The 11,776-nt window shown below is 47.7% G+C and overlaps 1 protein-coding gene across 1 annotated transcript in view; it reads left to right on the top strand.

Moving 5' to 3' along the window:
• Positions 1–228: 228 nt before the first annotated feature.
• DMRT1 (doublesex and mab-3 related transcription factor 1) overlaps positions 229–11,776 on the top strand; it is a 62,089-nt gene continuing 50,541 nt past the window's right edge. The window contains exons 1-2 of the mRNA XM_075411163.1: positions 229–519; positions 3,071–3,254. Coding sequence (XP_075267278.1) covers positions 229–519; positions 3,071–3,254 — 475 coding nt within the window. The remainder of the gene's footprint in view (positions 520–3,070; positions 3,255–11,776) is intronic.

The following is an 11,776-nucleotide window of genomic DNA, read 5'->3' as shown; positions in this document are numbered from 1 at the left end:
CCACCGCGCACCCGACGGCTGCCGGGCCGGGGCGGGAGGGCGGAGCGGGGAGGGAGGGGTGGCCGCTCCCCCGGCCCCGGCGCCTGCCCCGCGGGGGATGGAGGGCTTCGCGGCCGGGGGGTGGGGTACGCGCGGCGGGAGGGGCGACGTCGGGCTGCCGCCGCCCGCCAAAACGCGCGGGGCGGTGGGACGGGACGGGGCAGGGCGCAGCGCTCCCGGCCCGCCGCGATGCCCAGCGACTCCGCGGCCTTCAGCAAGCCCCCCGACGCCGCGGGGCCGGGGGACAGGGCGGGCGGCTTCGGGAAGGCGGCGGCCCTCATGGCGGCCGCCCCGGCCGACAGGGTCTCCGCGGGCGCGGCGGCGGGGAAGAAGCCTGCGCGCCTGCCCAAGTGTGCCCGCTGCCGCAACCACGGCTACTCCTCGCCGCTGAAGGGGCACAAGCGGTTCTGCATGTGGCGGGACTGCCGGTGCAAGAAGTGCAGCCTCATCGCCGAGCGGCAGCGGGTGATGGCAGCGCAGGTGAGCCCGGGCCGGCCGGCCGGCCGCCGTGTGCGGGCGGCGGGGTCCTTCCTCCGCGCCCGGAGGGGTTCGGCGCCCGCAGCGGCCGGGCGGTAGGAGCCGGGACGGCGCGGCCGTTAGACCCCCAGCCTGCCCGAATTAACGAGGCTTTTCGCTGCCTCACGTTCGTTTTAAGTTAATTCGGTTCGTTTTAAGTGCGGGTGAGCTGGCGGCGGGCGGTTTGAAACCCGCGGGCGGGAAGGCCGCTCGTTGGCGGCGGGCGGGCCGCTTCTTTCGCGAGGTGACGGACGGTCCGGCCGACCGACTGGTGGGCGAGAACGTATTCCCGCCGGTGGTCTGCTGTTCGTGTCGGCTTTTCCTGATGAGAGGTGGCTTTGGTTTGAGCGCGCTGCTAAAAAGACCTTTTTTAACAACTCGTTCCTGATGCTGCGTGGGCTCCGTAAACAGCTGTGTAGCTGGGCCGTCTTAAACCGAAGCGAGGACTCGGTAGTGTTTGCTAAGGAAGCCGGACTGCACCCGGTTCTGCGCAGGAATAACGTTTTTCGTTAGGTCGTCCCGCTGAAGGCGCGACTCTCTGGGCAACGTAAGTGACCGCGGCGTTGAGCCCTTGTCATCCTTACCTGGAAAACGTCGTTTAGAGGAGTCCCGGGATGGCCACGCGCGTGGCTGAGCCCTGAGCGGGGCTGCACCTTCTCCTTCGTGCAGACAGTCTCCTGCGGACTCGTTAACTGGAAGGCGTTGGGACTCCTGGTGCGAGTTAAGGCAGCGATACCAGACCCACCGGCCCAGTTTGCAACGAACGTGTGTGCCCAGAGCTTCATGGCCCCGCGTGAAATGAGTGTCCCACTCACAGATTTTTAAAAACCTTAGCAGCCGCGGGTTAAATCCTTCCCCACTTTTTGTATTTACTTTTTCAGTGCAGGAGTACCGAAACGCCCTCTGAACCCACTGGGAGCTTTCGTTCTTTTAAATAATTCCCCCTTGTCGGTGGCGTGACGGTCCAGAAATGGTTGCTATGCCCACTTTACGTGCACTTTATCTGCCCAGTGTGAACCACAGAACAACAGGCGTGGATGCCTTTGCTGCCTGCCTCAGAGGACAGAGTGCGAAATGGGGTGTTCCCTGCACAAGTCTCCACTTCTGCACAGACTGTTCTGCTGCCCAGCAGCTTCTGTCAGGCGTGAATGCCTCCTGCTAGCGGGTTCTGGCGGTGGCCCTCCTGGGGGTTTTCGCTTCCCTGCCTAGTATGTGAAAGTGGGTTTGAAAGCCTCCCTGACTAAGCCTTATCTGTGTAGGAGTTACACATTGAACGACTGTCTTTCCCCCTTTTGATATATTTCTGCAGTAAGCCCCTTGGCACTGACGGAATTTTGCAAGTCAAGGTTACTGGCTTATGAAGTCAAAGTTACCCATGGTGTCTGCAAGTCTACACCTCCTGTTTGGAATGTCTCTGTTGCAAGACCCGTTATTAATTTCTCTTAACGGTATTACCCATCTGTGTTAGAAAAACATTGCTATTGAACATGGAAATGGAGGGAAGTCCTGTCCAAGTTACCCAGGAGAATTTCCAGCAAGAAAAGCCCATGATCCCAGTCTGTAATCTGGGGCAGATTTCCAAGGTTCAAACACAAATGCGGATCAGTCACCTGGCAAGTGCACGTAGGTAGGTAGCTGCAGGGCCCCCCGTGTCATATATACAGCCAGGACACGTGTTACAACTTGGCATGGGTGGACAGCTGTGAAAAATTGATCTACCAGTTCAGATGGGGCAGAAGGGGTCCTCTGTATTTTCGGTAAGCAACAAATACGGTTTGTTTGCACCCATGTCCAGACTGCATTGTGCCTGTGGGCTTGCCCAGTGCCGGCTGGGCTTTGGAACATTGTCAGGGTTGGGAAAGAAGTGGGGAGCTCCTGCTACTCCAGCTCTGGGCAGCTGACTGCGATGTGTATGACACTGGCTGAGATGCTTGCAGGATGGTTCCCTGCGTTTGCTGTGCTTCTTCCATGATGGCTCTCTGCGTACAGTGCGCTGAAATTCCCTTGAAGGGCTAAATTTTGAGCCAAGAGCTAGCGAGGGAGCCCAGCAGGCTTGGACACAGCAGCCGATTGCAGGTGTAAGCCCTTGTGAAGAGCTGCTGTGTATTGATGAAGAGGCACAGCGGGGCCCTGCAGGTAGATGAATTTCTTGTCCCCAGCAGCTAAATGAGGGTAGTGAGGATGCTTTTCACAGTATGCTTTGCCCAAGAGCGGCTGTGTCGGGTGAGTGCAGTCAGCTTTAACACATCTTCACGTGGCCTCGCTGGAGGAAGACGTATGTGGCACCCGCATTGCATAGGTTTGTTCATTATGTTTGGACATAAATAGGCGTTGGTCTTAAATAGCTTTATAACCTCCTTGGTGTCCTCCTCTACCCAGTGGCTGGATCGTGACATCAACACTGCAGAGAGTACCAAGAGCAAAAAACAGCCTCGAGTTTGCGTCTCTCGTTGTTGCTGTTATAGGTTGTGCTGAAGCTGGAGAGCGAGCCCTACATCTGTCTTCTTGTTCCCAGGTTGCGCTGAGAAGGCAGCAAGCTCAGGAAGAGGAACTGGGAATCAGCCACCCAGTGCCCCTGCCCAGTGCCCCCGAGACATTTGCTAAGAAGAACAGCGGTGGCAGCTCTTGTCTCTTGTCGGGAAGCAGCAGCCCTACGCACTCGACGAGTACAGCTGTGACGGCAGCTAGCGCACCGTCAGGTACAGTTCACTGATGGGGACAAGGGCTGGCGTTGCTTGCGCCTGCCTGCTGCTGCGCCTCGTCCCCTGCCTGCAGCGGCTGGGTTGTGGGGAGTCCCCCCTCCAGGAACCGTGTCGCGCTGGTGGTACGGTTAGCAAAAGGGAAGGACCCAGCGTCAGTCTTTCATATCTTAATTGATTATTTTTGCTGGAAAATCAAAATTAGCTTGGTATAGACTGGCGCTGTAATTGAATTCAACAGGGTCTATACCTGCCAGTAGAGATTTATGAGGAGCTTTTCTGCTTTCTCCCAAAATAAGTGTTCCTGCCACAGTCCTTGCAACTGCGTGTTGGCTGGTTGTGTATCTTCCTCAAAATTTGGGAGTTTTCAGCATTGTGTAGGAGCTGAGCAAGTAGGTGATGTCATTGACTCCAGCAGCAGAGAGCTGCTCACCTTACGTGACTTGAAGTGGTGGCACATCTGTTCCGTGTGGCCGGGGGTGCTGAACTACAAAAGATGGATGCAGTCTTTCCACTCTACTGTACCTTACTGTATTGCATTTAATCCTTGAAAGAAACCAAACCCACCCCAAAACCAAAAACCAAACAATATTTGTCTGCAGATTCAGTAAAACCGTGGCTAAGCATGATCAGGACTTAAAGGCGCTGAAGTGAATACTCTAGGCAGAATGCTTTTCCCTGTGCAGACCTTATGCCTGACAGTTACAGCAACTGAACTTGTACAAAAATGAAACTGATGTAGTTGAATTCTGCTGTATAGACAGAAAAAAGCGAAAAGCAAACAAACATAGAGGAAAGGAAAAGGAAATTTGATTCATTTTTGAGCATCTGTGCTGATGTGAATAGTACAGGTGAATATACTTCTCAGTTAAAAAGATGCTTCTAAAGTGGACAATGCCTTGCGTTAAGTAATAAAAGAACAGCACATATGTGTGTCTGTCAAACAACATCACTCTTTTGCAGGCTGTTTAAAGCCTTGTCAGATGGATTTGTTGCATCCGTTGCAGACAGGCAGTTTCAGACTGCTACAGAGGAATTTCTTTGGGAAGCTTTTAGAAGAACTGGTTGATAAAACAGTAAATAGCTTTTTATTAGCTTTTTTGGTTTTGTTATTGCAGTCATGTTAGTGTCACCTTTGAATCGACGCAATTACTCCTTTCATATTTAGATTACTGCATGCTTTGTCTGTAGATGTGGAAAAAGCTGGCTAAAGATTGAAGTAGTGTATTCAGTAGTGTATAGAGATCGTGTGTAACTCGGGAGAACAAGAAAACCCTTGCTTCTACAGAAAGGCCAAAAAATGAAATTGTCTTACTGTTAAAATTTGTGTAAGCTTTGATCTCAGTATTTTTAAAATGTCACTGGAGGTATTTAATTTATTAATCCCACTTTAATAATTTCTTATTAATTGCATTACGGTCTTTTAATGAAAAACATTCATTAAAAAGGCTTAAGGCAATTCACATGCTTGTATAAAGACTTGAAAACATGAAAATGCCTAATTTTAAAGTAATTTGAATGGTTTGAAAATTTGTAGTCAAAGCAGTTGTAAGTGGTTTGCAGTCATCTTTCTTACAGTGGATTTTTCTTTTTGAGCAATTAAAATACATTGTTTCTGGAGTATTTTACTAATTAACTGTGCATGGGTGACAACATTTCAAATACAGAGCTTCATCTCCAGAAAGAAGGTGTGATTCTAGCCAGGAATCAAGGCAGGGTCTGCTTTGTTTACCAGAAATGGAAGAATCTGGAAACAAATAGGAAATTGGGTTCACAATTTTGTTTTTAGGCACTTGAGTAGCAACAGAAATTCATGCTTAGCTCGAAAGCAACTGCACTGCATGAAGTTCTGTCCCAGGTAATTTTGGTAGGTTCATCTGTTGAAAGCAGTGTCAGTACTCGCGGGTATGGATTTAACGCCGCCAGTGACTGCGTGCTGGCTCTGAAGCTGCAGAAGGTGCTCTGCGTTCAGCGAGACCTGTAGCGTGGCTTCATTGGGTGTCAGAGTACAGGCTTCACCCTGGAAAGTCTGATTTTTCAGTGAGGGATAATGCTTAAATATTCTGATGCTTTCTTTTTTTAGCATATATAGATCTCCTGCTAGATGAGAGACTGCCAGGTGTGACGTGACATGAGGTTCTTGTTTTAGGTGTCAGGTTGTTTCAGGACCCACTGCTCGAAGGATTCTCGTGTTGCTGTTTTGTCATTTTACCAGTTCCCTCAAATGCAAGCAGAAAGAGAGACCGTGATGGGGCGAATGTCACAGTGTCTCAGTTCGGTAGGCTGAGATGCTGATTTTGCAAGAATTTACCGTAATTGTTAAGGCGGGTGGAGGGAAATCAGCAGCTCCCTGCAAGCCCCAGGGCAACCGGTGGCTTCTGGGACTGCAGCGTGCCCCGTGCTGCGACACGGGTTAGGCTGGACGAGAGATGGCTCTGACAGTGGTAATCCTCTTCATTCTGCAAGTTTTTTGGCTTCCCAAGAGTGGTTTTACTTTTGGACTCCGTCACGCGGAGTGTTGTTTGCCAGAAGAGGAGTGATGTGTGAAGGAGTCACACGAATCAGACATAGTGCCAGAGAGAGAGTCTTTCCTCACTGTACCCATTTTATTGGCAGACCAGAAATATTGTGACACCTGGAGAGACTAGGGACAATTTTTCAGATCCATTCATTGCATACTATTTTTGAAAAGGGGAAAAACGAATTGTCATGGTCACAGCGTAGGGGTTGGCGCATTTACTGTCTCAAGCTTGGAAACCGTGTTTACTTTGGATGGAAGGTATCTTCCCCACGCAAAAGCAAACTGGGAATTTGCAGGGTAACTGGAAGGGAGCAGACTGTGGTCACAGGGCATTAGCAGAACCTCTTGGAAACAGATTCTGTAGTTTCTGTGCATTTTCCCTTAAAAAATTTCAGGTTGCTGAGAACAAAGGCCATTTAATTGTACAGAGCAGCAAAAAGTTGTGATCCCAGGGCATCGGAAGGAATTGGCCTTGCTTCCGTAGGATAAGTGCATCTTGTTAGGTTAACTAGTGTGCAAAACTCAGGAAAAGGCTATGGTGAGGCATTTAAAACGTGTCTTTCAGACATAGTAAGTTTTTAAAACTTGGGTTCTTCCCTGTTCCATGTCAGTTTGATACCTCTGCCATTTTAATGTTTAGAAATCATCGTGTGGCTTGGGGGGCAAGGACCGTGATCGTGAAAGACCCTCGAGTGAGAACTGCTCACACTGAAGGAAGGAGGCTGGATTTTGCCTTTCCTCCGTTTTGTTCGGTCCCCATCACAGGCTGAGGGTCATGTTCGGCATTTGGTGGGTGCGGCAGGGCGGCTGCAGCATACATCACCCAATGGCTGGAAGGTGCTGGAAAGCACCCCTTGTTTCTGCTGTGCCATGTTCATGTTGGCCCGATTTAGAAGCGTCCAATATAGACAAGATTGCTGTATGATGCTGAATGGCAGCTCCCGCTCCTGTGCTCTGCGGCGGTCGATTCCCCGTTGGCTTTGCAGTGACCATTAATGATGGTGTTGTTCAGATGCCCTCATAGTTGCACTGATTGACAAGCTAAACATATCATTGTCAGCAGTTGTAAGTAATAAGCTTGTACTTATTTCCCTTCGCTACATTTATTATGCATGATGGAAACAAAATAGTGTTCTTTTTATATTTCTCTACGTAGGTGCTATCTTCACTTTAAAACTCTTTGAGGAACAGGTGGGTTTTTCTCTGCTTATAGATACGGACTGCAGTAGGGTCAGCAGTAATACTATGCCTAATGAATGATGATACGGAGATCCCTTTGAACTTGCAGTGCCCTAGATGCCTCTGAAAACCCTACCTTGCCTTCTTTACTCTTCTTTTGCTTTTTAGATGTTATCTTTTGCATTGATCTTTTCTATGATACTGTATTGTGATTTCAAAAATTAATGCCATGACCTTGCAGATGTTGTGCTGCATAGGTAATGAGGTGAAAAAAAAATCTTATAATTGGAAGATATCATGGCCTGGTTTTTAAAAAAATGAGAAATTTTGAAAGAAAGTCCCTTGAAATCTTTACAATATAGTGTCGTGTGCTGCCAGAATTTCAGTTTTGTCAAAGAAGTCTCATTCTAGTCAGCTGATGGGCAACGTGAGGAAGCTGCCATGGACATTTCACCGTGAGAGTGCTTAAGCACTGGAACAGGTTGCCCAGACAGGTTGCAGAGCCTGCCTCCTTGGGGAGACTCAAAACTGGGCTGGATGGTGCCCAAGCAACATGATCCAGCTGTGGAGCTGGCCCTGCTTTGAGCAGAGTTTGGGCCAGCTGGCCTCCAGAGGTGCTTTCCAAACGAAACTATTCTATGAATCTGTGAAATGCCTTCTTTTTTGTATTGACATTATGTCACAGAATCCCAGAATGGTAGGGGTTGGAAGGGACCTCTCTGAATCGTCTGGTCCAACCTATTCAACCTAAGTCAACATATTGGAATTTGAAATTCAGACAGCCTTAGTACTGGTCAGTGTGTGCAAGCCTGGGGAAGAAATCCTAACTCTTTTGATCTAAAAACACTTGATGACTGAATCTACAGTAGATTTCAACAGAAAATTATCATCACGGGGGTTGACACGTGGTGGGGAGGATTACTACTTCAGGTGGCGGCAGCCTTAGCAGGGCTGAGCGTTAAGGAGAAGGAGACATTAGCTGCTCTGCCAGCCTGTGCCAGGGCTAGCATGATGGCTGCGTGTCCTCAGAGGTCTTGGTGGGTCTGCAGTGGTTACTGGTCCATCGTCCTGCTCTTCTCTTTTGTCTTTGTCTCCTCATTCCTTTCTAACAATGATTTTCTCCTGCTGTGCCCACTACTACTTCTGCACCAGTTTTAGTTGCTGGCTGCCTGCTGGTCCTGCCAACTCTCCTTTGATACTGAGAGCCAAGCAGCCCTGTCCGTTGCATCCTGGTGCTTTTCCCCAGCTTCTCAACACCGGCAGAAAATCTCTGTTCAAAAAAGATGTAGTTGAACATGATGTGTCTTTACTGGATTGTAACAGCTGGCAAAGAAGCAAGTTTTGCATCCTTCGCCTGTGAATAACTTAACACCTTTCTGTCCGTAATCATCTGTTCTTCTCCAGCTGGTTGCAATTAATATGAGATAAGAAGAATCACATTTGCATGTGTCTTTTGTAAGTGTTTGTGAACTGTCTTACCTTCTTACCTCTCTTGCACTGGCATTTTTTTCACAGTACGAGTTAGACTTTGTCTTGGGACGCAGTTGCTGGAAACGGTCTTCTGCCTGTGTGGTGGTTTTCTCAGATGCTAAATCTCAAGCTGGACTAAGTAGTAATTCAGAGAGTGTTTTGCTTTGAACAATCTTTCCTTGGTTTAGGATAGAACTTTCCCCTGATAGGCTTTTTTAAGTTTCTGAGCGATACAGCTATGTGATGAGCGAAGCACTCTGCAGTGTGATGGCCGTGGCTTTGTAGTTTTCAGTTCCTACCGAAATCACATGCATTTTGCTCAGAGTTGTTTTGAAAGGCATTGCTTGTGAAGCAAGGGGGGCATTTCTGCCTCTCTCTGTTCTTTGGTTTTGCCGTACTTGGGAACGCTGCAAAGGAGTTTTGAGCATCTCATTATAAAAGGACATAGATAAATCTGAAAGGATAGAGGGAAGGGTGACAAAAATGATGTATGACTTGTAGAAAAGGAGACTAAGGGTGGATATAACAGTCTATAAATATTTGAGAGGTAATAATATGGAGGAGGGGGAGGGATTATTTACAGTGCTTGAGACAGCATAACAAGGAGCAACGGCTTGAAACTAAAAAAGACAAAATTAAATTAGACAGTAGACACTTCTTCTCCTAACTAGAAGTGCAATTAGCAATGGAGTGACCTGCATAAGGACAAGGGGGTAAGTGAAGCATAATCAGGAGAGGTGTTTAAGAGTGTGTTAGATTACGAGCTCAAGTGATTAATATGGGGGTAAACTCTGATCAATGTGCAGGTTAAACTAGATGACGGAAATCTCCTGCAGCTTTGTCATCTCCTGTATGATTCATTGCCTCTGGCCATAGTTTGACTGTGTTAAATAAATCATAATGTTACAGGGTTCTGCATCCGTGGTTAGATGTTTCCAGTTAATTCTCCAGTTCTGGAGCCTCCAGCTTGCAAAGCTTGCACTTTCGCTGCTCCTCCGTTCAAGCAATATTTGTTCGTCGTCTTTGAAGCTTCATCTGTGTGTCTCTGTGTGTGTAGATGCTTGTGTTTATTCAGTGAGGCACAGACTGTCAAAAGTGTAGTATTTCTGTCATGTTGGTGAAACAGGTAGAAGTATCAGCAATTTTCAGATTTAACTTTCTAAATGAAGAAGTTTTATTTTTCCTGTCAGGCTTTGGATCCTGTCTGAAGCTTCAGTGGAAGTGTAAAAATAAACAGTAGCGTAAAAAGATTCGCAAAACCTCAGAGAAGATTGCTTTTCTTTTTCTATGGAAGTGGTACTGCGGGGCTCGTCCAGGGCTGTCTTCACCAGAGGCAGGGCTGGGGAGAATTTTCTGCAGTGTGTCGCTGAAGCAGGGATGCCAGGGGGCCACCGTGACTGACCCAGACCCACTTACTTCAGGAGAGAAGGGCTGCCTTTTGGCTGGAGGGCTGGAGGTGAAAACCCAGAGGCAGCTCGGCAGGCACTTCCATCCTTCTTTCACGTTTCAGAAGAGCTTTTTACCCCTAAAGAATCGGGAGTAGATTTTTTTTTTCCTCCTCTGCCCCCAGAATCTTTCACCATAGGTCTTTCTGTGTTTCTAGCATCTTTCTGTCCGACTTTCCTCGCACCAGATGAGGTTTCCCAACGTAGAGCTACCGGTTCGAGCAAGGTCCCTGCGGGGCAGCGTTTGCTGTGTGCAGAGTGGACTTCACCGTGGGCACTGTCCTAGCACCCGGGTGCTCAAGGTTCCTCTTCCCACCGAAGGCCGGCGGGGCTGTTGAGCAGCCCCTGTTGTTCTTTGTGCCTTGGAGGCTCTTCCTCTGTCATGCTGGCATTTGCATGTGTGCATTCACGTTTAGAGAGTTATCTGTGCCGGCTTGTGCTTTCCATTTGTCATTATGAACACTGAGATAAGGAATGGAGCTGGAGCAGAAGATGTACTAAGAATTTTCTGTCCGTGGGCTCATTATTACACTATCTGCAGCTAACCTCTTGTTCCTTTCTGCGTCCTTGAAACAGTTATTATGAGTTATCTGAATGTGTGGGGCTTGCTTTTTGCTTTCAGAAAAGATATGTGGGGAGTGAAGGAGTACTGCACGCTTCCTTAACTGAGCACTGGTGTGATTTCTTGCTTTTTCTTTTTTTCACGTGCTTTCTTATACCTTGAAGACTGCTTTTGTTCACTTGATTTATCAACTAACCTCCTAATTCAGCCTGTTGGCCCATTTTGCATTTTCAGTGGATTTGTCATTTAATGACGTGGGGACTAAAGTGCAGTTTTGAAGGTTCTTGTGTAGGAATGCTTTTTTTGTATGCCTTTTCTAATTCCTCTTTTTTTTTCTGAACTTTGCTAAACTTTGTCCTGAGTTTGAGTACCTGCTGGTCTTACTCAGAGTTTTTTAATAGCTCAGTTACTTAAGTACAATCATTGTTCATGCACTTCTGTCCTATGTTTTCTTGAAGAACTTGTGGAGGGTCAGTAAGCACTGAGCTTCTCTTCCTTTGCAATGCGACTGGATGCCAGATTATTTTATAGTGGGGCTTTTTTCAGTTCCTGTCTCTAGTCTGTATTTATACTATCTCCACTGCTTACAGCATAGGCCGCTATTTGCTACTTGGGTGCCTGTAGTCATGGGCACAACTGAACCTCCGCTCGTGTAAGCCACTGAAGTCCAGTTGCTGTGCATTTCTGTCTGTCAGTTGTGCATGAACAAAATTCGTTAGTGATCGATTTGCGCTTGCATGGAAGCAGATTTTGTGAGTGCTAATGTTGTTGTGTCCGTGCAATGCTGGCGATCGTGTACAAAAGTGATGCACGTGCCTGTGGTTTTTGCTCATGCACCCAGGCCCGGTGGGTGTCTGCAATGGCTCTTTGCCACTCCTGATATTAGTTTTTCCATCACATATTACATAGACAGAGAGAAAAAGCCCTCCTGTTATTACTAGTTGGTCTTTCTTAGAAATGTTTTGGGTTTCTGTCATCATACAGCTTATAACCAAACATGGACTCCAGCTAATTCCAACCATTGTCCTACTCCCTTTATTATTTTTAGTGTGAGCCGTAATGATTTTATCCCAGTCATATTTCCTCCAAGGTCTCCTATCTCAGACACTTGTAAAGCCTTCCCTCCCTTCTAATGTTCTCTTTGATCTCTTGTTAATGACTTAAATCTCTTTATGTTTAATCCACATTGAGTTTCTCTCTCCTCCTCTCCGTTTGCTTCTTTGCGCCTGCAGGTGTCTGGGCTGTTTTCCATCACTGTCTAGAAATCTGGTTTTCCTTCCTAATTTCCTTTTTCTTAATTTCTCCCTCTATTTTTTTCTGAAGTTGTGTTGATTTTAGGTTTTGT

Source organism: Opisthocomus hoazin, chromosome Z (assembly GCF_030867145.1).
Source record: "Opisthocomus hoazin isolate bOpiHoa1 chromosome Z, bOpiHoa1.hap1, whole genome shotgun sequence".
Lineage (NCBI taxonomy): Eukaryota > Metazoa > Chordata > Aves > Opisthocomiformes > Opisthocomidae > Opisthocomus > Opisthocomus hoazin.
The sequence above is the reverse complement of the archived record's forward strand: the minus strand, read 5'-3'. Positions and strand labels throughout refer to the sequence as shown.